This window comes from Mus musculus, chromosome 2 (assembly GCF_000001635.26).
Source record: "Mus musculus strain C57BL/6J chromosome 2, GRCm38.p6 C57BL/6J".
NCBI lineage: Eukaryota > Metazoa > Chordata > Mammalia > Rodentia > Muridae > Mus > Mus musculus.
In genome coordinates, this window is record NC_000068.7 from 111,214,381 (window position 1) to 111,240,997 (window position 26,617).

The 26,617-nt window shown below is 35.7% G+C and overlaps 2 protein-coding genes across 5 annotated transcripts in view; both read right to left on the minus strand.

Annotated features, from left to right (window-relative positions):
* A26c3 (ANKRD26-like family C, member 3) overlaps positions 1-15,223 on the minus strand; it is a 179,194-nt gene extending 163,971 nt beyond the window's left edge. The window contains exons 1-8 of one of the 3 annotated variants that reach the window (NM_001378593.1): positions 14,794-15,223; positions 13,872-13,986; positions 13,539-13,712; positions 11,025-11,131; positions 6,297-6,434; positions 4,215-4,279; positions 1,204-1,237; positions 204-276 (exon numbers count right to left, since the gene is read on the minus strand). In NM_001378593.1, coding sequence (NP_001365522.1) covers positions 204-276; positions 1,204-1,237; positions 4,215-4,279; positions 6,297-6,434; positions 11,025-11,131; positions 13,539-13,712; positions 13,872-13,986; positions 14,794-15,032 — 945 coding nt within the window. In that variant the 5' untranslated portion in view covers positions 15,033-15,223. The remainder of the gene's footprint in view (positions 1-203; positions 277-1,203; positions 1,238-4,214; positions 4,280-6,296; positions 6,435-11,024; positions 11,132-13,538; positions 13,713-13,871; positions 13,987-14,793) is intronic. The other 2 variants (XM_006500082.3, NM_026248.3) reach the window with 2 other exon arrangements.
* A 1,249-nt stretch (positions 15,224-16,472) lies between these two features.
* Positions 16,473-19,013, minus strand: Olfr1275 (olfactory receptor 1275). Of its 2 annotated transcripts, XM_017318326.1 has the most exons (2): positions 18,998-19,013; positions 16,473-17,416 (listed from the first exon to the last, which is right to left on the minus strand). In XM_017318326.1, exons 1-2 carry the CDS (start codon positions 19,011-19,013, stop codon positions 16,473-16,475), a joined length of 960 nt encoding a protein of 319 aa, XP_017173815.1. The 2 variants fall into 2 exon arrangements, with proteins under 2 accessions (XP_017173815.1, NP_001011795.1); NM_001011795.1 differs by lacking the exon at positions 18,998-19,013 and having other exon boundaries at positions 16,473-17,411.
* Positions 19,014-26,617: the final 7,604 nt, after the last annotated feature.

A 26,617-nucleotide genomic window follows, 5' to 3' on the forward strand; every position in this document is an offset into this window, starting at 1 on the left:
TGATTTACTTGATCTTTGTTGTTTATCAAATTTAAAAAATGTTCAATTATTACTAGTCACAATCTTGGGGAAATGTATTTTTAGTAACTATTATTTTTATTGTCAATAAAATTATAACAAGTAGATCACTATAGAATTCCAAGAGTACACCTGACAAATACATTTCTGTACAAACAAATCAAGTTTAAGAAGCAAACTCTTACCTCATCATCAAACTTGCATGCATTCTCATTTGATTTAGGAAAGGTAGATCCAGAAGTAGGGTTATTGGGATGCCTACAGAGCAAGTCCATAGTATACATGGGTGAGTGAACCTCTTAAAAATATGAGAAAGTGTGCATACTGAGTTATATTTTATAATCATAATTGATATGAATAGAGACTGACTTCTTATTTACAACAGAAATGTCCAACTTTCAGTTTCCTCTTTGCCTCTGCCTCTTCCAGTCTAGAAAGGGCTTAATATGTTCAGACATTTTATTCCATACCAATAGTGAAAACAGAATTGCTGGCAGGACCTTAGATGAATTTGATTTCACAAACTGTCTAAACTAAATGCAGATTTTAAACCTATTCAGTGGGTCCCAAAACATATGCTACTTTAATTCAAAAGAGAGCCTGCTTCAAAGTATGTTTTGTTCATCCAGAATATTGAAGTCATGTTTTTCTACAATGAAAGCAGCTGTAAAAAAGAAATTATTAATTTCCCTTCAGCTAAAAAACAGTAAACGGAGGTTTTTGAAACATCTTAAATGTTTTAAAGTTAATTGTAATAAATAAATAAATAAATAAATAAATATCCAAATGTGTATGTGATCATTGGGAATGGCTTTCCCAATGAGAACAGAACAGAAAACATGTAGTATATTTTTACTCAATATTTAAATGTGATGCTTTGTATCTAGGCTTGAGGGTTTAATGGACTCCAATCAATCTATGGGAAATGAGTAAGGAAATACATGAGGAACTAAGGAAGGTTGATAGTCAAATCATGGAAGCACTATTCTGAAATGCAATTATACAATCAGAAAAATAAATTTTTAACAGAAAAACTAAACATTTAGTATGGTGGTTATAAGAAATAGCTGTCAAACATAAATATTAAGGGTGCTACAGGGTAGAATACTGTACAAATGCTTTTCATCTATACATTCCATGATTAGGAAACATAATTATATAAATTTATAATTATATGATTCTTACTTGTCTAATGACTTGTCTTCAAAAAACTTGTATTCTATTTAAGAAAAAAGAAATACATTTAAATAGAACAATTAAAATCTAAAATGTTAAAAAATGTATGACTCTGGCAACAGGGAAATGGATGGAACTAGAAAATATCATCCTCAGTGAGGTAACCCAAACCCAGACAAACACACATGCTATGTAGTAACTTATAAGTGGAAATTAGCTTTAAAGCACAGAATAACCACACTACAATTCACAGACTACCAAAAAACTAAGTAATAAGGAAGGCCAAAAGTAAGGTGTTATCAATCTCACTCAGAAGGAGAAACAAAATAGTTATCAGAGATAGATAGAGGAAGGGTACTGGGTGGGAGAGGAGTGAGGTGGGGGACAGGAGAAGGGGAGCAGGTGTGGGGAGAGGAGCTGAGGGTGAGGGTTGTGAGTGAGATTAGTAATTGGTGCATATCTTGGAGTAGCTGGGTTCTTGAGACAGGGGAGGTTCCAGGGAGTCAATAGGGGTAATCCTAGCTGAGACTCCTTTCAGCAGGAGATATGGAGATTGAAGTGGCCACCTCTGTAACCAGGTGGGACTCCATTGCATAGAGGGAGATACCAACTCATCCACAAACCTTCAACCCAGGGATAAAAAGAGAGCAAAGATTGAAAGAAAGTTCAATCAATGACTGGCCCAACTTGAAACACATCCCATGACTATAAACACATCCCATATAAGAGAGTCAGTTGCTGACACTTTTAATGATACTCTGCTATGCTTGTAGATAGGACCCTAGTTTAAAACTCTTTCATGAGAAACTTCACCTAGCAGCTGATGGAATCAGATGCAGAGATACACAACCAAACATTAAGCAGTGTTTGGAGCATCTTGTCTAAGATTTCAGGATAACATTGAGTAAGCTGAAGGGGTCAAGGACACAAGAAGACCTACTATCCTGGGATTATAGGAGTTCACAGAAATTGAACCATCAATCAAAGAGCATGCAGGACCTGGACTTACGCCTCCTCCACATTTGTACAGACTCACAGCTTAGTCTTCACGTGGGTCTCCTAACAATTGGTGCAGAGATTGTCTCTGACTCAGTTGCCTGCTATTACATCCCCTTCTCATAACTAGACTACTTGGTTGGGCCTCAGTAGGAGAGGATGTGTCTAGGCCTACTGAGACTGGATGTCACAGGGTAGGGTGGTAACCAAAGAGACGTTTCCTTGCTTGAGGATAAGGGAGAAAAAGTGAAGGGAGGGGTTTGTAAGGATGGGACTGGAAAGGAACGATTGGGGTACCATAATCAGGATAAAACAGGAATAAATAAAGAGATAAATAACTATTTAACTGTATTTGAAAGAATTCCCATTTGCAGGCAAATGTATGGAACTAGAAAATATCATCCTGAGTGGTGAGGTAACTCAAACCCAAAGGGACGTGCATGGTATGTACTCACTAATAAGGGGATATTAGACAAAATAAATAATATAAATAAATAAATAAATAAATGAATGAATAAATAAATAAATAGACAAACAAACACAGACTACCCAATATACAGTCCACAGAACTCTCAAACAAGTCAACAAGCTGAAGGGCCCAAGTGAGGCTGCCTCAGTCCCACTTGGGAGGGAGAAGAAAGCAAATACCATGCAGGAGGGAGGGAGGTACCTGGGAGGAAAAGGAGACAGGGATGGGCAAGAGGAAGATGATCTGGTCTTGGATATGTGAAAAGGACTGAAGCCCTGAGGGCCAACAGAAAGAATGGAAGCAGGCAACCTCAGAAGGTAGGAAGTAGAAGGGACCCTCCAGAATGTGCCAGAGACCTGGGAGGTGAGAAATTCTCAGGACTCAGAGACCCTAGAGGAAATGCCCTAGAGTGGGGAGAGGGAACTTGTAGATCCCACCTCCAGCAGAAAGACAGGCCATCAAGTGAGGGATGGGGATGCTATCCCATAGTCACAACTCTGACCCATAATTGTTCTGGTCTGATAGAACTGCAGGGATGGAAATGGAGAAGGCCCAAAGTGGGATACAGCTCAAGGGGAGGCCCCAAAGCCTGACACTATTACTGAGGCTATGGAGTGCTCACAAAAAGGGACCTATCATGTCTGCCCTCTGAAAGACCCAACAAGCAGCTGAAAGAGTCAGATGCAGATATTTGCACCAAACCAATGGACAGAAGCATCTGACCCTGTGGTTAAATCAGGGAAAAACTGAAAGAAGCTGTAAGAGGACCAGCAGTCTCAATTAACCTGGACCCCCAAGATCTATCAGACATTGGATCACCAACAAGTTAGCATACATCAGCTGATTTGAGGTCCCCAACACATATACAGCAGAGGCCTGCTGGGTCTGGGTTCAGTCAGAGAAGATTCACCTAACCCTCAAGAGACTGGAGGTCCCTGGGAGTTTAGAAGTCTGGTAGGGTGAGGGGGTCACCCTTGTGGAGACATGGGGGTGGGGAGGAGTTATGGGATGTGGAACAGTCAGAGGATGAATCAGGAGGGGAATAAAATCTGGAGTGTAAATAAAATAATAATAATAATAATAATAATAATAATAATAATAATAATAATAATAGAAGGCATGCAGTTCTGGGTTCAATCCCTAGTTCCAAAAAATGTTACATATTTTAGTAAAGGAAGTTGCTGACTATGTGCTACATGTGTCTAACCTCAACAACTAAGAAATCAGAGCAGCTTAAATCTGGAGTTCAAAACAAATTTCAATTACACAATAAGGTGGCAGTCAGTGCAGGATAACTGAATCATGTCTGGACATAGACAAAAATATATTTATTCAGCAATGTCACTATTTCTCTTATAACAAGAGACAGCTTTGGTGAGTGATAACAAAATCACAACAACAAAATGTTTGTGCTATTGCCAAAATAAAATATTTAAAAATATGTGAAGCAGTTCAATTATATATGCTTAGAACACAAGTAATAAAAGTGTTAGTTTGCATTGAATGTGTACTGATCATGAGTTTAATATTCACTTATCATTATCATAAGCCTTACCTGGAATGCCATCTTTATTTTTTCTACGTAACATTTCATCATAGTTCATAAGAATCTCTCGACTACTGCCATGTGCAAAACAAAAACAAAAACTGTAAAATTACTATTTAAAAAAATTACCAGGTTAAATTTTCCAGAATGTTAAAAGGCATTATCATAATAATCAACAAAAAAACCCAATGTGTTATTTTCTTCCACTTTCATATAATCATATATTATAGCTGTCCAGAAATCATGAAATCCTTTTTTTTTTTGTTCTAGTGCTGTGATAAAGTATCCTGTCAAAAGAAAATTAGGGGGAAAAGTGTTTATTTTCACTCACAATGGTATAATATTTTTGCAGGAAGTTGGAGGCAGTAGTTGTAGCATATCCGCCATCAAGAGCAGAAAGGAATGAATGCAAATTAATGCTCCTCACCTCATTTACTCTGTCTTTAAAGAATTCAAGACACCTGTCTAGGGAATGGTGCTGCTCAAAGCAAGCTGGGAATTCCCACATCTATTAAATCAAGACAATTCTCCACTTACCATCCTACAGGTCAATCTAACCTACAGGATCACTCACTAACATTTTCTTTCCAAGTGACTCTAACCTATGTCACTTGATAATCAAGGTTAAGTACAAGACCTAATTTTCACTGTTAGATGCTTTTGTATATCATATGGCTTGTAATTTTGAAAAGTGAGCTGTTTAACAGCTTGAAAATTGAAGCTTTCTGTCATATGATTTCTTTCCACTAGATGAATAGATTGTGCTGTGCACTACTACTGAATTCTAAATCACCAAAGGCTAAATCGTAAAACTTTCTAACACACCTTGGTTACCCACAGTCCTCATCTACCTAATCAAACTTCAAACCTGTAAATCCTTGTTGGAATGATTGAGTGTCCTGTTTATCTCCAAATGCTTTGGAAGATAAAATCATATTGGAATTATGGATTCCAATAGCATGTGATGTGAACTAGTTCTCATAAATATAGTTGGAAGCTGGCAACTACCCAGGGAAAGATGACATTGTGTCTCCTAGCCCCTAGGAAGAAATGCTGCACAAAATGCAATAGGATTTAGTGTTAAGAGTTATAGAAGTAATAAATAAAAGACTCCTGATGTTTCCTGCAACATAAATTGAACATTGTGACAGCTTAGAATGATCCGAAGTCATAGATTCTACCAGAAGAGATGAACAAATTCTTCAAAATTAATGAAACTTGAAGGTCTAGAATTAAGCTGGCTGTGGACTCCACATCAGGTTCTGAATAAGTAAGAGGATCAAATTGCTAGCAATAAGCATGGCATAGGCTACAAAGTCCAGTAGCCAAAGGAAAGCACTACCACTGTGGGACTAGCTCAGTTAAAATACTGTAAATGTTCAATGTAAGTGTGAATCACTGTAAAGCATTAGGAATCTGATTTAACAAAGGTAACGTGGGTATCAATTTCAACTACTATTGTTCTCTAGAAGATCTAATATCAACACTGTAGCAACAGAATCAATAGAAGCAAAAGAGTGACTAGAATGTCTTCTTTTTCTCCATCTGTATTTTGAAAGAGAGCTCTCTTACTGGGAGTTAAGAAATCTAGAAACCATTATTTTCAAGTTTCAAATAATAATAAATGGAAAAAATGATCAGAGAAAGAAACACTATCTTCTATTTAACTGTACCTGAAGAATAAAACAGCTAATTAGAATATCAAAATTCTGACTCTATAATATGTAATAATAATATATACACATATATACAAAATTTATAGAGATTATACTTGGATAAAGGGGAAATATTAGGATCCATAAAGTTAAAATTCTGGAAAGTCCCACACAGAGATTTAGGTCAGTACCAGAATTGGCCATTACAGATGAGGTACTTGGTTCAATCTTCAGCATTTCCAAATCAAATCAAGAGATTAAAAAAAAAATCCTTTCCTTTTTCTACTAATAATAATATATGTATTCCATATTGGATAGTCACTGCTATTCCAAAAGAATCTAGAGTCAACACTGAAATATTATGTGAGGGAAGATGAAGACTTTGTGGTTAATGTGAACAAGTTAGTGTGTACTCGCTTCTAATGCAAACACTTACCCTTTACTTGTGCCTTCAATAGCATACCGTAATGCAGTCCACCCAAATACATCTCTAAAGAAAAAGTCAATGCCTTCATCCAAAAGTAGGTTGACCATATCTTTTGAGTCCCATCTTATGGCATATAAGAGTGTGTTTCTGAATTAACACAGAAATAGTTCCATTATTAGGTACTTAAATTAAAACTGTTAATATTTGGGTATATTACAAATTTACTATCTTGCTTATCTGTTTGGAATTATCCTTTTTATCACACATAAACACTATGGTAAGCAAGAGTTCATTTTTATATATTGTATTCAGAGACAAAAGGAAAGAATGGGTAGGAAGCCTTCTGTACTGCACATACTATACATGAGTATACACTGTATATGTTGTGTGCTGTATATACTATATGTGCTATAGATACTGTATCTAGTGAGTGTACTATAAATGCTGTGTATGCTTTGTATACTGTGTATGCTGTATATACTGTATATACTGTATTCTTAGTGGGATTCTTGATAGAATTTAAGTGTTTAACACTCATTCTTCTTAAAGACTTAAATGAAGGTGTCTCCATTTTCACAAAATTTGTATTATATAATTATTAATCAATTAACAATCAGATCATTGAAAACTATTTTCAGTATTTAAACAATAAAATATTATAAAATACTTTTGTCATAATAGCATTTGCTGTATATTCACTTAGTAGTGATAATAGCATGTGCTCTACACAGTACTAAATGATAAATAAATGATAAAACAAAACATTTCCAGAATATTATTCATATTATTATATTTGGTAATACATAGCACTTAAAATCAAATGCCTAGCAACTAACTATCCAGCATTATCAACAATTTATTTGTGAATCTGCATCTACTCGCCTATGACACAGCTTCACTAAACTTCAACCTAGTGAAGCTAATTTGTTTTCCTTTTCCAATACTAAGTAAATATAAAAACATCAATACCAATCAGACATAAAGAGGGATGGGATTGAGCAGGATCCTATAATTACAATTCTTAGCCACCAAAAGAAAATCTGAGCTCATTATCCTTCAAATTAAAAATTGAATGGTTGTGTCATCCTACCTTTAGACTGATTGTCAACTCTTTCTCATAATTAAGAGAGAGCATTTTACAGGACAACTATATAAGAAAAAGTGAAAATACTACAAAATGATTTACTCGTGTTGTGAACAAAAGGCTCAAACTTTAAAAGTTAGCAAAACCAAAATGCAAACCTATATATTTTATGGTTGGTTGGCCATCCAAACAAAATATCAAAAAAGAAGCATTAATCAGTATTAAGGGGTATGAAGCTTATTATAAATGATTTGTGTTGCTCACTTCCACATTGCTTTTCTTACCTAACTGATAAAACTAATGACTAATTGATGTATGATCATTTAATACCTGTTAGTCTTCTTTCTATCAATTTGCTATTTCTTAGCTGCACGATTGTTATTTTAGTATGCCGCTCATTTTTTTAAAAATTCAAATGATATAATAAAAGCAATCTATGGCAAACCAGTAGCCAACATCAAACTAAATGCAGAGAAACTCGAAGCAATCCCACTAAAATCAGAGACTAGATAAGGCTGTACACTTTCTCCCTACCTATTCAATACAGCACTTGAAGTTCTAACCAGAGCAATTTGACAACAAAAGGACATCAAGGGAATACATATTGGAAAGGGAGAAGTCAAAATATCACTATTTGCAGATGATATGATAGTATATATAAGTGACCCCAAAAAATCCACCAGAGAACTCCTAAACCTGATAAAAACAGCTTCAGTGCAGTAGCTGGATATAAAATTAACTCAAATCAATGGCCCTTCTCTACACAAATGATAAACAGACTGAGAAAGAAATTAGGTAAACAACACCCTTCACAATAGCCACAAATACTATAAAATACCTTGGTGTGACTCTAACTAAGGAAGTGAAAGATCTGTATGATAAGAACTTCAAGTCTCTGAAGAAAGAAATTGAGAATATCTCAGAAAATGGAAAGATCTCCCATGCTCATGGATTGGCAGGATTAATAAAGTAAAATATGGCTATCATGCCAAAAGCAATCTACATTTGGAAAAATGAAAAACCTAGGATATCAAAAAAATCTTCTCAATGATAAAAGAACCTCTGGTGTAATCACCATGCCTGACCTAAAGCTGTACTACAGAGCAATTGTTGTTTATGTATCAGAAGATGGCCTAGTCGGGCCATCAGTGCAAAGAGAAGCCCATTGGTCTTGCAAACTTTATATGCCTCAGTACAGGGGAACGCCAGGGCCAAGAAGTGGGAGTGGGTGGGTAGGGGAGTTAGGGGGGAGAGCATGGGGGATGTTTGGGATAGCATTGGAAATGTAAATGAAGAAAATACCTAATAATAAATAAATAAATAAATAAATAAATGAAGCATTAAAAAAAACTGCATAGTACTGGTACAGCGACAGACAGGTAGATCAATGGAATAGAACTGAAGACCCAGAAATGAACCCACACACCTATGGTCACTTGATCTTTGACAAGGGAGATAAAACCATCTAGTGGAAAACATACAGCATTTTCAATAAATGGTGCTGGCACAATTGGAAGTTATCATGCAGAAGAATGGGAATTGATTCATTCTTACTTCCTTGTACAAAGCTCAAGTCTAAGTGGATCAAAGACCTCCACTTAAGACCAGAGACACTGAAATTAATAGAGGAGAAAGTGGAGAAAAGCCTCAAAGATATGGGCACAGGGGAAAAAAATTCCTAAACAGAACAGCAATGGCTTGTGCTGTAAGATCAAGATTTGACAAATGGAACCTCATAAAATTGCAAAGCTTAAAATTGTAAGGCAAAAGACACTGTCAATAAGACAAAAAGGCCACCAACAGATTGCAAAAGGATTTTTACCAATCCTAAATCTGATAGGGGACTAATATCCAATATATACAAAGAGCACAAGAAGCTGGACACCAGAAATTCAAATAACCCCATTAAAAATGGGGTTAGGAGCTAAACAAAGAATTGTCAACTGAGGAATACCGAATGGCTGAGAAGCACCTAAAAATTGTTCAATATCCTTAATCATTAGGGAAATGCATATTAAAACAACCTGGAGATTCCACCTCACACCAGTCAGAATGGCTAAGATCAAAAACTCAGGTAACAGCAGATGCTGGCGAGGATGTGGAGAAAGAGGAACACACCTCCATCTCTGGTGGGATTGCAAGCTTGTACAACCACTCTGGAAATCAGTCTGGGGGTCCCTCAGAAAATTGGACATAATACTACTGGAAGATCCAGCAATACCTCTTCTGGGCATATACCCAGAGAAAGTTCCAACTAGTAATAAGAATACATGCTCCACTATGTTCATAGCAGCCTTACTTATAATAGCCAGAAGCTGGAAAGAACCCAGATGTCCCTCAACAGAAGAATGGATACAGAAAAAGTTGTACATTTACACAATGGAGTACTACTCAGCTATTAAAAACAATGGATTTAAGAAATTCTTGGACAAATGGATGTATCTGGATGTTGGGAGCTATTAAGACAACTCTATTGTCTTGATCTCTGAATTGGGCCTCTCCCCCGGGGAAGAAAAGGGGGTCAAAAGTGGGCCACCAATGCACCATGCCGAGAACAACCACAGAATGTTCCAGCCTCAAGTCAGCGCCAGATATCCTGACCACAAGATGTACCCTGATACCACCAAGTTTCTGCTTCCCCGTGTAGTTGCCAAAAGAAAAAATTCCAATGCCCCTCCCCTCCTGCTGAGAAGTAAGTCCTCCTTTGCTTGTGCATTTAAGCCTTGAGCCTTGCTGAATACAGTGACACCTTGATGTTACTCAGACTGCTTCCATGTGTTCTTGCACTTGGTGGCCGTCTCTCCCTCCCCTCCATTTGGTTCTTAGGAGAAGGTCCCCTTGAGACCTTCGAATAACTGGACCTGCTGGACGGGTCATCTGGAGGATATCATCCTTAGTGAGGTAACCCAATCACAAAAGAAGTCATTAGATATGCACTCACTGATAAGTGGATATTGCCTGGAAACATAGAACATCCAAGTTACAATTTGCAAAACACAAGAAAATCAAGAAGAGCAAAGACCAATGGGTTGATACTTCATTCATTCCTCCTTAGAATTGGGAACAAAATACCCATGAAAGGAGTTACAGAGACAAAGTTTGGAGCTAAGATGAAAGGATGGACTATCCAGAGACTACCCTACCCAGGGATCCTTCCCATAATCAGCCACCAAACCCAAACACTATCGCATATGGCAGAAAGATTTTGCTGAAGGGACCCTGTTATAGCTGTCTCATATGAGGCTATGCCAGTGCCTGGCAAATACAGAAGTGGATGCTCACAGTCATCTATAAGATGGAACACAGGGCTCCCAGTGGAGAAGCTAGAGAAAGCATCCAAGGGGCTGAAGGGGTCTGCAACCCTATAGGTGGAACAACAATATGAACTATCCAGTACCCCCAGAGCTCATATCTCTAACTGCATATGTCGCAGAAGATGGCCTAGTCGTCCATCACTGGGAAGAGAGGCCCCTTGGTCTTGCAAACTTTATATGCCCCAGTACAGGGGAATGCCAGGGCTAAGATGCTGGAGTGGGTGGGTGGGGGAGCAGGGCAGAGGGAGGGTATAGGGAACTTTCAGGTTAGCATTTGAAATGCATATAAAGAAAATAGCTAATAAAAAATAGAAAAATAAAAAATTCAAATGATAATACCTTCTCATGTCATCAAATACATGTATATTTGCCCCCATCTTTACTAAAAACTTTGCCATCTCTATTTTGTTTTCCTTGAGAGCCAGTAAAAGTGGTGTAAAGCCATCCTGCAAAACAAAACAAAACACCCTGAAATCCAAAATCATTGCAGATTTGAACTGACTTTAGTCTTAAAACTGTCTCTGTGAAGAGAAACCTTTGCTAGAATGAGAAAGGGACACCTTCCCTCTCATTCCAAGGAACTTTAATTCTCTTTGAAATGTTCTTTATCTACTTAACCTGTGATAGTAAGACCCTTTGACTACTATCTTGTGGGTCTAGGATTCCATTCTTTAAGAGAAATTCGTTAATCAGTTTTCTACATGAGGCTTTGCAGTGGGTTCATTTCTTGGAAGAAACCAATGGTATTCATAGAGCATGATAAGTCTGTAGCTCCTGTGTTTTTAACTCTCCAGTGAGTGTTTTCTCCAATGGGTTTTTATAATCCAATATTTATAACTTAGTAGAGAATTAATAGAGAATGAAATCATCTCTCTAAAATGTTTCACAAAAATGTTAATTACACCAAAGAAAATATACACTCTTATCGTTAACCCAGAAAGTTTCAAACACTTAATTTGCATTTCACTTGCATTCTGCTTTCCCTTGCTGTTTGGTTTTCAGTGTTTACAAATGATAGGACATGATGCCTGGCCTTTATGCATGTAGCAAGTCACACTGAGAACACCTAACAGCTCCAACTGTCAAGATTTGTCATTTGCTACTCTTTGGCTTACAAAAATCCCTCGCAATTACCAGTATGAAACCTGTTGACCTTAATACTAATTATACATAGAACTTTTAAAAGTCCAGCATCTAATTATTATTTTCAAGATCATTTAAAAGTAGTGAATTATTGTTGGCTAAAAGCAAAGGGAATTATTCTATAAGCCAATGATTGCTATTATTACTCCATTGTCTTTCCAAATGTGTGTGTGTGTTTAAAGAAAATTCTTTACTCTTTTACTAAAGAAGACAGTTGGGCTAAGATTATTGGAATCTCAGAATGAAAGTGGCCCTTCTACAGGCCCTTAGGATTTTGAGATCCAGAAGCCACACATTTATTGTTTGTCTAGGAACTGTTCCATAATTTAAGGGAAGTAATTTTACAAATAACTTTGCTCATGACTAATTAGATTTACAGAGTCAAAGTCTGCATAGAAACCTCTACTTGTTATATAGATATCCAAATTCCTCCAGAGAGACATACAACTCTAGAACTAAGAAGCAGCCTGTAATTTCACTCTCATTTCTAAGCCACATGGCTAATTACCTTCACCATTTGATCATATCACAGAAAAGAGAAAGGACTAGGTCACTAAAATATTTCTAGCATCCCTTGATGGAAATAGGACAAGCAGCTAGGATTGCATTTCATTTCACTATGCAAAAATCATGAGTTCCATCCTCCCACCTCCATCTCAGCTTCCTAGATTTTTGAGCAGAGGTTAGGTTCTGACCTAAGTGGCAATTGTTTCTTTGACAAAAAAATAAAAATATACCAGTAAATTCTTTGATATTTCCTGTTTTTCCCCACACTGAACACTTATGACGTATGTCATATCCTCCGAGTTTTCTTCAGGTGGAGCTGTGCAGGCATGTCTGTAACTCAACAATGGCTGTTTGCCAAACAGAAAGCACAGTATCAGTACACACAAACTCATCTTCAAGCAGCTCTGCTCTCTAGAGTTGTGGTGTTCTTGGTTTCCCTATTTTTGTGAAGGAGGTCATGAAATTGGATAGGTAAAAAAAAAAAATAAAAGGTGGTTGAGGGGAGTCTGTGAGGAGTTGGTGTTGGAAAGAATGTGATCAAAATAAAATTTTAAAAGTAAGCAGGAGTGGGTGAGTTGTGGAGCACGGTGGGGGAGGGTATAGGGTTCTTTGAGGATAGCATTTGAAATGTAAATGAAGAAAATATAAAAATAAAGAAAAAAGTATTAAAATAATAAGTTGAAAATAGTAATAATTCTTCTTGTATCCCTTTAATAGCCTAATTTTGAGATGGGCCTACATATTGATCAGGATCTGGTTCTATCATCCTTGATTCAGTCTTAACATAGAGAAATATATCACTTGATATTATTTGTCAACAACAATAGGTTTTGTCACAAATTATTTTGTTTCATTTGAATTTTAATAAAGTTTTATTAATGTAGCAAGGGCAGTTTTGTTCTCTAATTGTGTTACCTCACACAATTTGGAAACTAATTTTTTGGAAAAAGAAAACATTAAGAAATTTTACCTTGATACAAAACAGCAATATTCCAATATTCAATGCAGAAGCATTCTATGCTCTGATGGCTCTTTTAAAAATCCCTATTTGAAGTCATGTTAAACAAACAACTAAGCTATGACAGAATATTTTCATTCAAGAGCACTTGAATTTTTAACATGCACAGTTAATCCTACCTCTCTTACTGTTAGCATACACACATATTTCAGAATATTTGGCAACTATAGTGGGGTGAACATTACCTTGTTCTTTTGTTCCATGTTTGCACTGTACTTAAGCAAGCATTTGGCGAGTGTCTGGTTATCTTCTGACACAGCGTAGTGAAGAGAAGTATTGCCATTTTTGTCCTTTCGGTTTGGATCAGCACCATGCTTCAATAATATGCACACACATTCATATGTCCAGTTTTGAACAGCCTAGGAGCATACCGAAAATCAGATGGCTTGTTCAAAGAATTCAATCAATATAAATATCACATAGGATTCATGAAGTAGTGACATGTTCACGAGGTAAATTCCTTTTACAATTACTTTAATTACGCCTTTGTTATGCTATATTTGGAGACGTATATATACCTTCATCAGAGGCGTGATGAAGTTCATGTCAGCAGCGTCAATATCACAGTTATTTCTCAATAGAATACTTACTACTTCCACCTGGCCACAGGCACAGGCAAAATGCAGGGCAGTCCTATAGAAAAAAAAAGGGGGAGGTTTAATTAAATTCTAAAACGCTATCTAAAAGTTAACAATTACTCATGTAGTCATAATATATTAAATGGCACAGAATTATTAAACATTGAATGTTAGGTGATTCTTCCACCTTCTGAACAAATATTTAATTCTCTTGTGAAAAAATAGAACAATTTACTAGCTTACTATATTAGTATTAGTGTCACTATAATAGTACTTACCAGATTAGTTAAAAGACAGTATGTTTGATATAAATAAAGCCAAGATATAATAGTAATTATCCCATAGAATACCATAATAAGGTGCCAATGAGAATTATGCAATTTTTTATATTTCTACCTGGGCTTAACAGATCAATTTAAGATCATCATCATTCCTTTTACTTAGCAAACAAGAATTTAACTACAATTTGATAATTTTTGATATGTTTAAGTACAATTAATTTCAAAGATTCTAAAATGTACTTATAGTTTTAAAATTTGATTATAGAGGGGGTAAAAACAAGAAGGTTTTAAGAGTAATACAATATGAATGCTGCATAGTAGGTAAATAAATTGCTTGAGAGAATAGATAAATATACTTGGTAAGTTCATGATTTGTCGAGAAAAAATTGTAGGTGGAGTTGAAAGATCTGGGCTAGCTAGCACGAGTGCAAGTCATGAGGAGATGCTAAGGATCCACGGGAGAAGGAGCATAGAGTGGACTTCCTCTCCCTTTGGCTCCTTTACCCTGGTCTTCGGATATCACAGAGGCTGTCTCACATCCTCCACACAGACCACTCCCAGTACATCATAGTCCCTGTTACCTTTCCTTAAAGTCTCTGTCATGCACACTGTGTTTCCCAAGACTTATCATTCTCTGTAGTCTCTCTGTATCACCGTCGCTTGCAGCCTGGTGGATCTTTCTGAGAGGTTTGTATCTCGGTTCATTTGGGACAGAAATACTTTTCATATCACGTAAAAAGTCCAACAGGTTTTTCCTTGGGACATCGCAGAAACCCAATGGTGTCTTTTCTTTAACTCCATGAACCAAGATCTTCTTCATAATTGAGGCTACTGGTCTCACTTGTCCTTCTCCTTCTTACCCTTTCAGATTTTGCCAGGCCTTATTCTTAGACTCACTAGTACCCAAACTTAGTATCAGTTTACATCAAGATATATACATAAGGTCCCCCACAACGGTTGTAGGGTGGGGGAAATAGCTTCTGACTCCCACAGATACAGTTGATAGAATCTAGGTTGCCAAGCGACGCTGGTAAACATTGGTGTGCGCATGCACAACAGCAAGGCTTGAGTAAGGCTAACACCCTTGAGATTTAAGGGCGTTCCTTGTGCATGAACAAGCCACTTCTGTCCAACTCACTGTAGGAAAGTAAATCCGTATGCCATCAAATATCCTGAAATGTCTATGGAGCCTGATGAAAATCTGCCTTATTTCCTTTTTAAATTTTATTAATTCATGTTACAACAGGATATCAGCCCTTCCTCTCCTAGTACCACCTCACACAAGCCCTCCACCTATCCCCCCTTACCTGCCAAGAAGCACCTAAAGAAATGTTCAATGTTCTGAATTATATCTTAAAGCACATTCGTCACCCTCATTGTAGAAATGGTCCTCCTCAGCCTCTACCTCCGACTGACTTCATGCTTGTCCTTCCTCCTTCCCTCCGCCTCCCCTCCCTCTCCTTCCCTTCCTCCTCTACTCATACAAGTTCAAGCTCCTTGTCTTCCTCTCCCATCTTCTCTACCCCCTCTTAAACACCATTCTCCTTCCCCTGAAGGTGTTTTTAAAGCAGCACCCCTTGCGTCGGCTCCTATGTAAGTCCATCTCTTCAAATGCACTTCTGGAAAGTACTTCCTAGCATCAAGCTTTTTATTCTACCTCTTTGACTCTGCAACCATTCCCACAAGAGACTAGACTACATCTTTCTCCTATTCCTGTTGACCTCTCCCACACCATACAGTCTCACCATACACACTCATTCATCACAAATATAAATAGAAAAGCAAGTCAGATGTGGTGGTGAGCATTTTAATCGCAGTGTCTAGGAAGCTGATGCAGGAGAATTTTGAGTTTGAAGCCATCTTTGATTAAATTTAGCCCCATTACATGAAATGTCTGGAAGGCAATGATGAATTTTTTCAGGTGTGGAAATGATGGATAATATGCTACTTATGTTTCAAAAGTACTTATGAACTTTTCAAATGCTCTAAAATGTGCATTTCATAATATCCAATAAATATGTAATCAATAAATAATGCATACATAATATAGAAATAAACAACCAATAAAAATGTAATATTATGTAGCTAATAACCAATACATATGTAATCATACCATTATCAACTTGAAATAAATTATTAGAGTTTATCAAGTTGTGGGAATAGGAATAATACATCATGTTTCAGTAAAGGTGATTATTTAACATTTAACATTTGTGTTTAAAATACAGTGTTCAGGTTCAGTGTTCAGCTTATGAGGAACTTAGCAGATACTTTTCCTACTCAGGAGTTGAACACTCAGTCTTCTCATTGCCACCTTCATGTCTTTGTTCCTCAGTGTATAAATGGCAGGGTTCAGGATGGGTATAATCATGAAGTCCAAAATGGCCAGGAACTTATCCACTGGCACAGTAGGAAATGGCCATATGTACACAAAGATGCATGGTCCAAAGAACAAAACTACCACACAAATGTGAGCAGAAAGTGTAGAGAAGGCCTTGGACAAACTGCCCAAGGACTGTTTCCGTACAATAAACAGTATGAAGATGTAAGAGATAATCAATAAAAAGAAGGTACTGAGAGAAATAAATCCACTGTCAGCAGTAACCAAGAACTCCATTCTGTAGGTGTTTATACAGGCCATTTTGATGAATCGAGGAAGATCACAGTAAAAGCTATCTATCTCATTAGAAGCACAAAAAGGCAAATGGACAACAAAAGCTAATTGAGCCACTGAATGAATGAGACCAATAATCCAGGCACTAATCAAAAGCAAAAGACACATCCGTGGGTTCATGATGGTCAGGTAGTAGAGGGGTTTGCATATGGCCACATATCTGTCCCAGGCCATGGCTACCAGCAACACCATCTCACATCCCCCCAGTAGATGGAGGACAAACATCTGGAAGATGCAGCTCTGGATTGAAATGATACTGTGACCTGAGTACAGGTCAGAAATCAACTTAGGAACTGTTGAGGTAGAAAAACAAAAGTCAACGAATGAAAGATTAGCTAAAAGGAAGTACATGGGTGAATGTAAATGAGGGTCAAAGATCACTATAAACACAACTGAGAAATTTCCGAGAAATGTTGCTGCATATGATATTATAGCAAAAGCAAAGAGAAAATATTGTGTTGGTCTGTAGGTTGATAGTCCCAGGAATATAAATTCAGATACTTCTGAGTAATTTGCTTCATTCATTTGAGCTGTCTTCAGTTATTCAGATCTTTCTACAATACCCAAAACAAAATAAGTAACGTTACCAGAAGTAGTAAAATAATAACCTAACAGTGGGACATTTTATTTGTGAATTCATTTCAATAAATGATTTTATATTAAAAAGTAAAATGTAATATAAATAAATGTTGAAAGAAACACACAACAAATTGTTTCCAAAATATGGACTAACTAATAAATAGATCTCTGTTATCTTCCATATTTTGAAGAATATGCCTCTATTCTGATACAATCCATTAAAAGTATATTATATTCCAAAAATAATGTTATGTTCTTTAGTAAGACAGTGATCCAGTTTCTGGCAGAATTATGGGGCCATTGAATACCAGAAGAGTAAACAACTTTAAACACAGACAAAGCCCTAATGACTAAGAAAAAGAAGACGCATTGAAGAAGGGTTGTTTTTATCAGTGACTTCTGCCTACAGTCTGTCAAACAGTAGCATTTACCACAGAAGAGGAAATAGAGTACAAAAGTTTGAAATGTCCTCTGCAGAGACCTTGAGACAATGGAAGTGCATCAAGAGCGAAGAAAGTACTTGATTAAGATCATTGCTGTTTTGTCCTAAGTCCTTCTGCGACTCATAGTCACCATTTAAGAGGTGAATCTACTGCTGTGCAGTCTGAAAAACATAAACAGACGGCAAGGATTATTGATTTTCATTTGTGTCATCAAATTCTTCATAATATGATAAATTTCTGTAAATAGAACAAAAGGAACCAATACAGTTTCATGAACAACAAACAAAATATAACTTGATTTAACTTCTTTCACAGACACCATTAAAAGAATATAAAAAAAAAATCTAACTACAGGGAAATGAAAACTAATGCTATAGAAAAAACTGAATAATGTATTTTTAACAAAATTTTACGAGGCAAAAATGCATTAGAATCTTGTATTTAAGATTTATATTTCTAAGAAAAATATGATGGTTCTTCTTAGCTGATAGTCATATTTTGTATATCAGTTAAATTTTTATAATTTAAATTAAACAAATCTAAGCAAGTAATGAAGGTATTATCACAGATGTAATTCACAAAATATTCACTAATGCGCAATAAGTTTATTAACAGTAATGTTCATTAAACCTCTATGTCATTAGTAATTTGCGGGCTTTTAGATTAACAATCAAGATAATCAAGAAAGATAAAAAAACAAATAATTGTAAAAAGAGATAGAGAAAGGGTAATGAGATGTAGATGAGAGAAAGAAAATTCAGTTTTATCAAGATTTTTTTTTCACTCTTGGATTAAAAATTGAAAACATTTACTAAAATGAGATGCCAAGTTGACTTCTAGAAAACTATCACCAATGCAAGTGTCTTATTCATAAATAACATTTATTCTGCAATATATTATTAATTTTGAATAGTTCAAATCAATTCATTAGCAACCTAAATGTTCATTTATGCAACAGAATAGTTTGAAGCATTTAGATTAAGTCATTTTACATATATAAATCTGGAAATATTTACAATTTGAAGATTGGAGATTTAAAATAAAAATAGTGATAAAAAAATTTGAATAAAAAGTAATGTTCAGGAATACACATCAGTATCACCATTGGAGAACCTAAAAATGTAGGCTTTCACATGGCTACATCATTACATTAATGTATTTAGATGACTTAAAAAATAAACCTCGTATGCTGTGAGTATAAAAGTGGATTATTTTACAAAATAATAGGATCAAGATTAACTTCCCTAAAAATTCACATGCTAACGTCAGAATCTTTCAAACAAACTTTAGCAGTTACAATAAAGACTACCAATATGAAAACAGTGGTTTTCTCATAAAATATCAGAATTCACATAAAGAACATTCTCAGAAGGAAATTTATCACTAATATTAAACTCAAAATTATGACCAATATATTGTTAGATTTTTCTAAAATATAAACATCATTTAGTTAGCTGATACTAATAACAAAGTAGATGAAAATCAAACAGTAGAGGTGAGACATGGACATGGAACAGAAAGAAACAGGAGAAAATGGAACAGAACGAGAAGGAACGCTATAAACTCTAAAGGAGAAGCAGGTGAGAAGCACACAAGGGGAATATTTTCTGATGCTTTTCTGTCCCACTCATTGCTTAAAATCTCAAGTAAATTCTGATTGCAGAAAATTTCAATAAAGCAGTAAAACGCTTGTGATCCTTCTTCTGCCTATCTCCCCAGCTTCTGTTCTGTCCTTCATAAAACTCTTTGTTCTTCCATCACTGTAGCTATGTTTCATTATTTTATTGAAAAGAAAGAATGTCTTAATGTTTTTATTTAATTTGTTACTTCTTACAGCAAAAAAATTCTCTCCTATGTCAATTCATTAAGAAGACCTTTCTACTTAATTCTGAATTAGATAGCTTTTCTTTATGCCCTAATACCAGACCTGCAAACATGTTATATTGCAATTCCTTTATATTATTTACCATGACTATTCTCTCAAAATTTTACCAATTTCGGGACCTTCTGAAAATCAGAGTGTATGTTATTAATAAATCCTGGTTCATGGTAAGTACAGTGTGTTTGAGAGAGGTGAGGTTTCAGCAACTATAAGCATAAGCAAGTATAAAAATACGTAGATAATTGATGATACTATTTTATTGATAATGAAGATATGCTCTCCGCTTAAAGCTACTGAAAACTGATACCAGAAAAATTATTAATTGCTCCTCTAGAAATTCTCATCCACTATGGCTGATCTGAAGAAAGTCACTTTAAGACAAGTTCCTAAGTCCTTAGCTAGTCTTTATGAAAATACAATCTAGACCAGAAATCTCCAAGAAAAGCAAGACAGAAACTAGACAGAGAAAGCAGTGCAAATTTTGAGTTCCCTATGGAAATGAAAGATCAGTATATGCTTTTAAATAAAAAATAACAACACAGAATAAATTGTTATGTTTTGGTGACTGGAAACAGATAATTTTTCATGTAAGAAGTGACTAAATACAAACATTAAGAAATACTTTTCTTTTTAATGAAATAAAGAAACATAGCTACAGTCATGGAAGAACAAGGGGTTTGTACCAGATGGAACAGAAACTGGGGAGATAAAAGTATACATCACTTATACAAGAAAAATAACTACTAATTTTAGTAGGCTATTGACTTTAATTGTAGCATCCCACTTACCTGACTAATAAAAATAAAGGCAACAGAAATTCCTATTTCCAGTTCTGTTGCATCTCTGAAAGACTGTTCTGTCTTTGGTACTGTGTGGAGTTTTTAGCCACTTACAGGCTGGTGATCTGAATCTCTCGCACTTTTATCATGGGAATTAGACTCAAAGGTTAAAATGTTGACAATTTGGTTGAAAAACCAAATGAAAAACAAAACAAAACAAAACAAATTTCACCTAGTAGAGCATAACAGCAAAGTATCTAAGCACTTCAATTACTGCTATTTCAATGTTTACTTAAATACTAAATGCCATTGACAAAATGGGGATGCATATTAAAATCATTAACTAAGCATTCTGTAAAAATTTTAAGCTTATTCATGCAATTGGCTTTTCATGCAACTCTACAATTCACCCAGTACCTTTAGTTAGAGACTACTTTGAACAATCTTGGCACTGATGTCAAAAGTGAATGCCACTACAGAGCTCAGTTCTTGGAATTCATTGTGTTCTTTGTCCGTGTGTGTGTGTGTGTGTGTGTGTGTGTGTGTGTGTGTGTGTGTGTGTGTACTGATATAATTTGCTTCTATTCTATCTCTATAGTAAGCTTTGAAGTTGGAAATATAATTGCCCTGTGTCTATTCATTGTTTGGTTTCATTGAATGTTCAGATAAATCTGTTCTATTTGGAATTCCCATGGAGGTCATGAAATTAGTGAAGGACCATGGTGGGGCATTTAAATGGAACAGAATAATATAAAAGTTTAAGAGGAATAGGAAAATTGTTAGGAATAAATAAGGAAAAGGAGTGTGAGCACAGCATAGAGGAGGTACTACATGGAAAGAAATAAAGTTAAAGCCCTTTAGGAAAAGTTGTATGGAACCCTACTTGCTTTGGCAGAAGATTATTTAAACCACTAACCAAAGAATACAAATGGAGGGACCCATAGCTCCACCTGCATATGTAGCAGAGTATGGCCTTATCTGGCATCAATGGGAGGGGAACCCCTTGGTCCTGTGGAGGCTTGATGCCCCAGTGTAGAGGAATGTTAGGATGGTGAGGTGGGTGGAGGTCAGAGGAAAGGGGTATGTGATAGAGGTTTTAGGAGGGGAAACAAAGAAGGGGGATAACATTTGAAATAAACAAACAAACAAACAAATAATAAGCAATAAAATAAATAAATAAAATAACCAATAGAAAGGGAAGAAAGAGGGGGAGGAGAGAGGAAGAATTGAGGCTGTGTGTTAAAGATCAGTTACCTTATGTTGAGGAACCAAAGACTCTACTAGACACTACAGGCTAGCTAATAAAAACCAGCAGTGCCAGGAATGGATTTTGGAGCTTTTAGCCATTGGTATCATGTAGACACCCAAATACTACAAGCTACTGCCAAAGTTATTAGTTGCCCTCCAGAAGCTGATTGTTGAAAATACCACCTAGTTGAACCAAGACATGGGCAAAACTAGCTGGTATAGACCTGGAAGACTCTATCCTTATTGGAAACACTTCATACTACTAGAAGGTGATATGCATGCCACTAGAGGAGAAAAATCACATTCAATACTATCTTATAACTAACCCTGCATGAAACAGTGATGACTAGCTTGGCAAGAAGTATCCATTGTGCAATGGGGGTGTGAAGAACATGAGAGTAATCAACCACTTTTTTTATTGGATTGATGTCTTGTTCTACAAAATGAACTCATATCTATCACTCGTGTTGATACAAGAACTTATATCCAGAAAAGTTATATCCCTAAGGTAAAACCTACTATTGTTAGTCTGCTAAATAGACAGCATAAAAATCTCCCTAAGATTTATTGTCATAGCCATAGATGCATAGATCCCTTCGCCCCTCATCATAGAATCTTCTATTTTCAGTAGATCCAATGACAGACATGGTACAGAAATGAAAGACTTAAGAATGTTCAACCTTAAAAGGGACAGCTGTATAACACCATTTTTCCAAAGCTCGGGGATCATTTCAGAAGATACAGTAGAAAGACTGTAACAGGATAGTGGTTGACTAACAAGAAAGGGTGTTTTTAGACCCATTAGTGCAGTTGCACATATGAACTTCAGAAATTGTTCTAGCACTCACAAGAATTGTACAAACACAAGCAGATCAGCATGTATACTTTTTTGATTTCAGATGGAGAATCTACATATTTTTTTTTAAATTCAGCACATGAAAATTGACTTCTCTCCATCAATTAATTGACCAATTGATTGTAGATTTAAAGATATTGATTTTTATTTAGCTTTATCCTGAAAATAGTGAGTCATAGGATACACAATTAACTCTAAATAAATATAGAATTAAGCATAAGGCTGAAGCAGATTTTCAGCTTTACTTATATTTAATTATAATGTTTACTATTAGTTTTCACATATATTCTTTATTAAATTGAGGAAATATAGTCCCATTTTAGCTTTCTAGGAATTTATTTTAATTAAGAGAGGTTGGACTTTACCACAAAATGTACATAATTTTGATGAATTAATTTATGTAATCATGTTGATAGGAAGAATTACATTAATTCATTGGAAAGCACTTATTTTGGCATCACATGGAATAAATATAGCGATTTATCATGTCTAGAGTTTGTATAATTATTAGATAAGCTATCATTTTATTAAATACTTCCTCATTTGTGCTTACAATATATAATTGTCTATTTCAATTTTTTAAAATATTTGTAGGTATTATATCTGCCTATAAAATGACCAAGAATCTCTACTTTGACTTTTCTGAAAGAAACGTTAAACAATTGATACCCTTTCTCCCATAATGTTTCATATAATCAATTGCATGTTTTAAGAAAATTAGTAATAATTGACACAGTTTTGTATTAAACACTAATATAATCTTATTATTTATTTTTCTTTTATATGATTTTGGTTATTTTTTTCTCTTTTCCTGGAAATGGTCAATTTTGTCTACAAGATAAAATAGTTTCAAATAAAGCTATTGAAATCATCCTCTTTCTGCTTCCAGATGTTTTTGTTGTCACTATAGTTTCGCAGATGAGAGAAAATATGTGGTACTTGTCTTTGTCTTTCTGACTCTTTTTTCTTAATTCATGATGTTCTTAATTTGCATTCACTTTAACATTGGTTATGATTTTTCATGTTTCTTCGTGACTTAGCATTGTTCAATTATATGCATGTGCATGTGTTCTTTTTAATTCATTTGGCAAGCACTTCGGTAGTTCTATAATTTGGATATTGTCAATAATGCTTTAATTTTACTATGATCTGGCTCCAGACTTTTCTCAGATGCCCAATGCATCAAAAAATGTCAGGTGATACATGTGAGTCTACGCTTTTTGTGTCTCCATATCTATATTCATTTCCTGTGCTTTTTCTTTGGCTCTTTTTCTTTTGTTTGTCTATTTTGTCCTACTCTGCTCATGTTGTTGTTCTTGAAATGTCTAATGTATTTTCTAAAGAAATAGAGAAAGAAAGGTTGTAGATATGGGTGAGTAAGGAAGTGGGGAGGGTCTGAGAGATGCTGAAAGAAGAGAAACAACTTTTAGGTTACAATGTATGAAAAAAATCTTTAGTAAATAAAATGTAAATAAAATATTCCCACACCTTTATAAAAGCATTGAAGAAACTAGGGAAAGAAAGATCTTGTCTCAATATAATAAAGACTGCATATGGCAAATCTTCACTCAATATCATGCTAAATAGGAAAAAGAAAACTCAGTCATGTGTTGCGGGCATCTCGATAACAATCACAATCAGTCAAGTAAGAGTCAAGAAGACAGTTCAATTTAAGCAGACTAAGTAGCAGGTATTGGTCCAAATTTCAGGAATTTGACCCCAAGTAGTATATTTTAAGAAAATTAAAAAAATAGCACAATGTGATGGAAACTTTCCTGGTGATAATTTTTTACTCCCACATTCACAATAAAGTGTATATAAGTCTCCTTGAGAAACAGATAAGCTGAATAATGTCCAGACATGACTGCTTCTAAACTCCTTGTAAAGTACACATGACACCTTCCACAAAGATAGGCTCTATAGAATGACTGAGAAAAATAAGCTCATGATAAGGATCTTTGGGAGGATCAGGTGGGGTTTTGGACACATGGATAATGCAAAAACCACCAGGTTATTGCCCATGTCTACTCCCAGCCTGATGCATAGATAGCAGGTTATGGATATCTTCCTTTGTAGGACCATGTGCCAAAGTCTAAACTGTATTGCATCTCCTATCTGCAGAGAATGAGCTTCTGGTTGCAGGTGGGCAAAGAGTTGGCGAAAAGAGGATGACAAATAGATGCAACACGAGAGTGAGTTGGATCTGAATGTAATATCAAATTGAGCATCAAACTTTTTTAAATCTTTTTAAATTTTATTTTAATTAGGTATTTTCTTCATTTATAGAAGTGGATGCTCACAGTCAGCTATTGGATGGATGACAGGGCCCCCAATGGAGGAGCTAGAGAAAGTACCCAAGGAGCTAAAGGGGTCTGCAGCCCTATAGGTGGAACAACAATATGAACTAACCAGTACCCCCCCCCCTGAGCTCGTGTCTCTAGCTGCATATGTATCAAAAGATGGCCTAGCTGGCCATCAGTGAGAAGAGAGGCCCCTTGGTCTTGCAAACTTTATATGCCTCAGTACAGGGGAACGCCAGGGCCAAGAAGTGGGAGGGGGGGTAGAGGAGTTGGAGAGCATCAAACTTTTTATACAGAAGAAAATAGGGAAGTTAGATGACACATCTGCAAGGTACAATGAGGTTACCGGATGCTTAATGACTCTTACACAAAACAGAGGAATGTAAACAGAAAGAGCTTGGAGGCACCTATAACAAAACAATACTGAAAGAAAGCACACAGATCCATTTGCAAGGACAAAATTGGAGCATATGTGCTATGGGATGCCACAGTTCCAGGAGACTAAGTTTCCGTGAAACTCTTAGTCTTGGGACTGCTTCCAGGTTTCTAAACCCGTAAAGCGAGTCACTACTGGAGTGGATGTAGCAACCATATGTGTTTAACATTCCTGGTTCTGCTGGTATTTATCTGTGAGCTCAAGGACCATAGTGCCTCCTACAATGTTTTCTAAAATCAGTAATAAAACATGGGTGTCTTCTTTCTTCATTCTTATATAATATATTGCTTAAAGACTTTAGTAACATTTAAAGATATGAAAATAATATAAATGGGCAGGAAAAACTGTGTCCTTATTACAGTCATCATAGCTCTACACATTATATACCCTAAAGACTCCACCAGAAAAATTTTAGTTATATTTTCTTTCATTTATCTTTTATATTATGATATAATTACATCATTCTACCCATTCCTTCCAAAGTCTTCCATAAACCCTTCCTTGTTCTCTTTCCTGCATTATGCATATATATGTGTGTGCATGTGTATATGCATATGTATATGTGTATACATATATATCCCTAAATCTAATCTCAGTCTACATGTTACATATTCTGTATCCATTCTTCCTTTGAGAGACATTTGGGTTGTCCCAGGTTCTGTCTATTATAAACAAACCTGCCATGAACATAGTGGAGTACTTGTTCTTGTTATACATCAGAGTTTCTCTTGGGTATATGTCCCGTAATGGAATAGCTGGGTCTTCATGTAGAACTGTTTCTGTTTTCTGAATAACCACCAGATTGATTCACAAAGTGGTTGTTCCAGCTTGGAATCTTTCCAGTAATGGAGGAGTGTTCCTCTTTCTCCACATCCTCACAAACATCTGCTCTCACCTGAGTATTTGATCTTAGGCATTCTAATTGGTGTAAGGTAGAATCTCAGGGTCACTTTGATTTGCATTTCCTTTATCACTAAGAATGCTGAACAGTTAGTTCTTTAGGTGCTTCTTGGCCATTTGAGATTCCTCAGTTGAGAATTCTTTCTTTAGCTCTGGGTTATTTGGTTTTTCTGGAGGCTAACCCTTTGAGTTTTTTGTGTATTGTGGATACTAGTTTGTTATCAGATGTAAGGTTGGTATAGATATTTTCCCAATATATAGGTTGCTATTTTGTCCTATTGACAGTGTCAGAAGATTTGCAGTTTCAT